The 5,000-nt window shown below is 42.1% G+C and overlaps 1 protein-coding gene across 5 annotated transcripts in view; it reads right to left on the bottom strand.

Moving 5' to 3' along the window:
- Positions 1 to 205: 205 nt before the first annotated feature.
- zbtb7b (zinc finger and BTB domain containing 7B) overlaps positions 206 to 5,000 on the bottom strand; it is a 37,719-nt gene continuing 32,924 nt past the window's right edge. For 3 of the 5 annotated variants that reach the window (XM_058398797.1, XM_058398807.1, XM_058398769.1), the window contains exons 2-3: positions 4,607 to 5,000; positions 206 to 3,537 (exon numbers count right to left, since the gene is read on the bottom strand). The exon at positions 4,607 to 5,000 is cut by the window's right edge and continues 577 nt beyond it. In XM_058398797.1, the coding sequence (XP_058254780.1) occupies positions 3,060 to 3,537; positions 4,607 to 5,000 (872 nt within the window). In that variant the 3' untranslated portion in view covers positions 206 to 3,059. The remainder of the gene's footprint in view (positions 3,538 to 4,606) is intronic. The other 2 variants (XM_058398777.1, XM_058398788.1) reach the window with 1 other exon arrangement.

Raw genomic sequence — 5,000 nt, 5'->3', positions numbered from 1 at the left:
GAGTGTGTGTGAGTGAGTGAGCGTGTGTGTGTGTGAGTGAATGTGTGTGTGTGTGAGTGTGTGTGTGTAAGTGAGTGATCGTGTGTGTGTGTGTGTGTGTGTGTGTGAGTGTTTCTACAAAAGATGCTCCACTCTGATCTGCTCAGATTGAATGTAAATAAATCAGAATCCTTCACATCAGTTCATGAAAACTCCACCCAGTGATGTAGTTGGTGTTTATTAACCCTGTGTTTACACCAGAGAATGGAATGATTTTCCTCATTAACAGTGATATGTTTATTCCCTAATGAACTGCTTCTGTAATAAACTCTAACTTTATAATATATAATATAAAATCTCTACTCATTTATTTAGAACTTTCCAACATTATAGCATCATCTGTATTCCACAAAAATACCCAGGACATCATGTCCCCGCTCATTTGCATATTCATTTACATCCTGCTTTCAGTGCATTGCTTTATAGAATTCCTGAGAAATTGAAGGCAGTTTTACTCACAGCTCTATAACCCTTCTTTAAACACACAACTCATTCAGGTATTCAATTCATTTCATTAAGATTTAAATAAAAAACAAATCAGTAAAGTAAGAAAGCGCTCAGACTGGACCTCCAGCATTAACAGGACTCAGAGCCATGAGCTCAGGAATCATCTGAGAAACCAAACCTTCTGGAACTGTAGGAGGAAGGAAAACTCAGTGAAAGGCTAAAATGGTGGGAGGTGTGCTGACTGTAAAGATCAGTGGCATACAGAAGAGCGAGTCCTTCCATCAGCAGTTCCCTGACCACAGTACAACATAAACTCTGCCGCAGGAAGTGAAAGTCAGTGCAGTGTGGAGACATGATGGATAAATCTTCGACATGAATGCTAGTGTGTGAGACAGCGACCCTCCTGCTGGACTAAGTCACTTCCCTCCTCACTTCACCTGACAGAGACCACAGAGACACAGAGAACAGTGTGTGTGTGTGTGTTTGAACAACAAATATTAAATATTAAACTAATAAATAAACCCACAGACAGTTCTAAAGTTTACATGAATCGACACAGAAAGTAACATGAACTTCCTGTTGTTATTATTATCAATAACAACAACAACAACAAGAGAGTACAGAGATGGTCCTGATAAAGCACTAAACTCATTGTGAACTTCAGGAATTGGGTCCACTACCAGTCCTGTTTTTAACACTGCCCCTCTCACACTTTCCCCTCATCCATTTTGCTAAAGTATCTTCAGGTAATTAGCATGTTAGCTGGAATGCATGCTAGCAGGTTAAATCCCTTTCCCTTTGGCTGTTTTAATGGCCACTCCATTACTTTATTACTTTGTTCTTTTATCACTTTTTGTCACTGGTCAAACAAAACCTCATTTTAAATAATTTGTCATTATTATTCTATTCTGCTAGCATTCTCACCAGCACTCAACAGGCTAGTTTATTTGACTATTATCATGCTGAGTAGTAATATTCCTTTTAGTGAACAACGCTAATTAGCACACTGACTAAGCCAGTTCTCATACAATTAGCAAGATAATGTCAATAAATTGTGTAAAATACTGAACTTTAGATGTGGAATCACATCAGCTAGGTTACTTCTTATAGGTGTCATAGTGTTAAAGTGTCAGGTGGTAATCTAGAAAGTTAGCAAGTTACAGAGGAATAAACATTTGTAAAAATAACCAGAAGGCTAGTTGAGCTTTAACACTGACCCTGCTAAACATGCTACAAGTCTGAAACAACATTCCAATGGTTTGTTGTCCTTGATTTCAAATCTCTAAAATATTAGGTTTTCGCTTTACATGCTAAGTTACGTTGAGAATGTAAAGATAAAGTCTAAAAGTGTAAAAGAAGTAAAGGTTACATATGTTTAAAGGTTATGTGATACTAGCCCAGTTGGTTGCTAGGGTGTGTCGATCTGAACAATGAAGCATGTAAAGGTTAAAAAGCTCAAGGCTTTAAATATTAAAGCATTAAAATGTTATATCGCAACACGCTAAGTGCTGACTGTTATGTTCCAGTTGTTTGCTAGTATGCTGCTAGGTTACTGCAATGCTAACCATTTTGTTTGCAAAAGTGTTGCTAGGGGGTTGCTATGCTATGCCAGCTTGTTGCTAGGGTCTTGCTAGGTGGCTGTTATGGGGTCCCAGGTGGTTGCTAGGGTTTCAGGAGGTGGAGCAGTTTTAATAGTCTTTAGTCTAGCTGAATGAAGAAAGGGCTGAATCCTGTGAAAGCTGAAAACACTCGCAAGAAAACCCTTTCAAAGTGTTCCTCTGCCGAGAAAACAAACTCAGTCTGGAGCATCACTACATGGCAAAGATATTTCCAGTCTTTCCAAAAAGCACACTATTCCTGTAAAGGATCTTAGACTGCAACCCATGAGGACTGAGGAAATTTGCAGGTAGAAGAAGAAGAGAATGTTGGTTCTGTCAAGCCAACGTAAAATGAACAAAATTTAGATAAATGCAATGTTTTCTGTGTGTGTGTGTGTGTGTGTGTGTTTTCTCATATGCATGCTCAGGTGGCGATACAAGAAAAACCCTTGTGAGGAGTCAGGGCAGTGGACGAGATGCGGGTGTGTTATAAACAGCAGTGGAGTGAAGAAGTGCAGTTCTGTTTCACACCACCAGGCGTCACTGATAAACCACTCTCTCTACCATTTAAACAGAATCTTGGACTTAAACAGCACTATTTAAAATTCACACACACACACAATATTTATACCCTAAACTCACAGTATTATTTAATTTTCGATTTCATCACCCTGAATATATTAACAACATAAATCTATCATTTATTATTCATTTCTGTAATTAAAGATTAAAGTTGAGAACAACGTGCAAAGATCAAAGCCCTGACGTTCCAGCGTTACACATGAAAACAAAAGCACTTTTTAGAAAGACAATACGAGAGGAAAGAAAAAAAAGAACCCGTTTCTCCGTTCAGATTCCTTATGTTAAGACTTCTGGTTGTTTTTTACATTAAGTTGGTCTGGAATTAGCGGTACAGTCTCTCTCTCTCTCTCTCTCTCACACACACACACACACACACACACACACACACACACACTAAGACTCTTCCTCATCCTCCCTCCATCCTGTACCCCCCGTCTCTTCCATTACCCTCCAATGGAGGATTCTGGGATACGTTATTCCTCCTGAGATCAATGGCCCGTGTGAGGGAGTGGCCAGGTTATCTGCTTCCTGACGGAACAGGATGTGTGGTGCAGTAGATGATGAGGATGTCGGAGATAACGACGCTGGCGATGAAGGAGAGTGCGGAGAAGCAGCGTGGCGAGCATGGCGTGGGCGGAGCTCCAGACGTGGGCGAAGCTCAAGGCAGGCGAGGCCCTTGCGATGGCGCTGCAGGTGGTCCTCACGGGCGAAGGCTTTGTGGCAGAGGGGGCACTCGTAGGGCCGCACCCCGCTGTGCAGGGACAGGTGGTTCTTCAGGTCATAGGAGTGCAGAAAGCGGGCGGGGCAGCTGGGGCAGGAATACGGACGTTCGCCTGTGTGTTTCCGCATGTGGATCTTCAACTTATCGTTTCTGTGGAGGAAACACAACACACACAGGTGTGGAGTCAGATACATCCCACCTGCTCTAACAGCTCTGTCCTGAAGGCCATGGCTTCACGCCTACCATCTGCTAGTCTGCTAATTACTTCTTCACATCTGGAACAGCTCTTTCTGTCGATAACCAGATCCAAATCAGACAAAGTTCTAGCATTTGTTCTGAAGTCATATTTTTTCTTTTACTAGTACATGGTCCTGTTAGATGCTCCATCTCAAATACGTTTACATTTACATTTCTGGCATGTGACAGATTCTCTTATCCAGAGAGATGTACAAAAGTGCTTTAAGTTTCTTTCAATGAATACATTACCACTGCTTCAGTAGGTCACAGGATACCATCAGCCTAAAAACTGTGTTGTTTTGTTTGTTTGTTTGTTTTAATAAGTAGATACAACATATAACAATACATAAAACAGGGAAAGATAAGAGCTAGTTTAAGTGTTTCAGAAAGAAGTAGGTCTTCAGTTGTCGTTTGAAGACGGTCAGTGACTCGGCTGTTCGGACATCTAGGGGAAGTTCATTCCACCACCTCGGTGCCAGAACAGAGAAGAGTCTAGATGTAGACCTACCTCTGACCCTGAGAGATGGTGGACCAGTGGAGCAGTGCTAGTGGACCTGAGGGAGTGAGGGTCAGTGTGAGGAGTAATAAGAGCTTTGAGGTCAGATGGTGCTGGTCCATTCTTGGCTTTGTAGGCAAGGGTCAGTGTTTTAAATCTGATGCAGCTACAGGAAGCCAGTGGAGGAGCAGCAGTGGGATGATGTGGGAGAACTTAGGCAGGATAAAGACAAGTAACACAACTGCATTTTGGATCATTTTGGAGCAGAACACTTATTTTAGTGTTAACTAATTGGTGTTTAGCTAAAACGTACATGATTAGTTCTAATTAAAAACACCTTTTTATGTTTCATTGTCATTTTTGTAGCACTAGCTAATATGCTAATATATAACTGATCTATTATCTAACATGTGGCTAGCTAGCTACCACATAGTTAAACTAAACGCTAATGTAATTTAATGTGAAGAGAAAAGTGAAAGGTTGTACCGCGTGAAGCGCACACCACAGGTCATGCACTGGAAAGGTTTCTCGCCTGTGTGTGTCCTCATGTGACGTGGAAGTTTTCCTGCTCCGTGGATGATCTTCTGGCAGACAGGACACTGCTGAGGAGCTTGAGACTTCCTCTTTCTGCCCTCTACTGCTCCGCCCACTGCTGTTTCTGCCTGAGAGGGGGTGTGGTTTAGAGGAGGTGTGAGCCCCTCAGGTTTTGACTCGTCCTCTTGAGCTTGCTGTGGATCCCAGTGAGCTCCTCCATTCATGAGCACCACCTGCTGAGCACTTTGTGAAGCTCCATTTTGTGGTGGGTGGGGTTTGTGCTCAGGGGTAGGTGGAGCTTCACATTTAGGTTTGTCTTTCTGGGATTCGGTGTTCCATGCCAGCC

Source organism: Hemibagrus wyckioides, linkage group LG01, assembly GCF_019097595.1.
Source record: "Hemibagrus wyckioides isolate EC202008001 linkage group LG01, SWU_Hwy_1.0, whole genome shotgun sequence".
In the NCBI taxonomy this organism is placed as follows: Eukaryota; Metazoa; Chordata; class Actinopteri; order Siluriformes; family Bagridae; genus Hemibagrus; species Hemibagrus wyckioides.
This window is presented reverse-complemented; position numbering and strand designations above follow the sequence as displayed.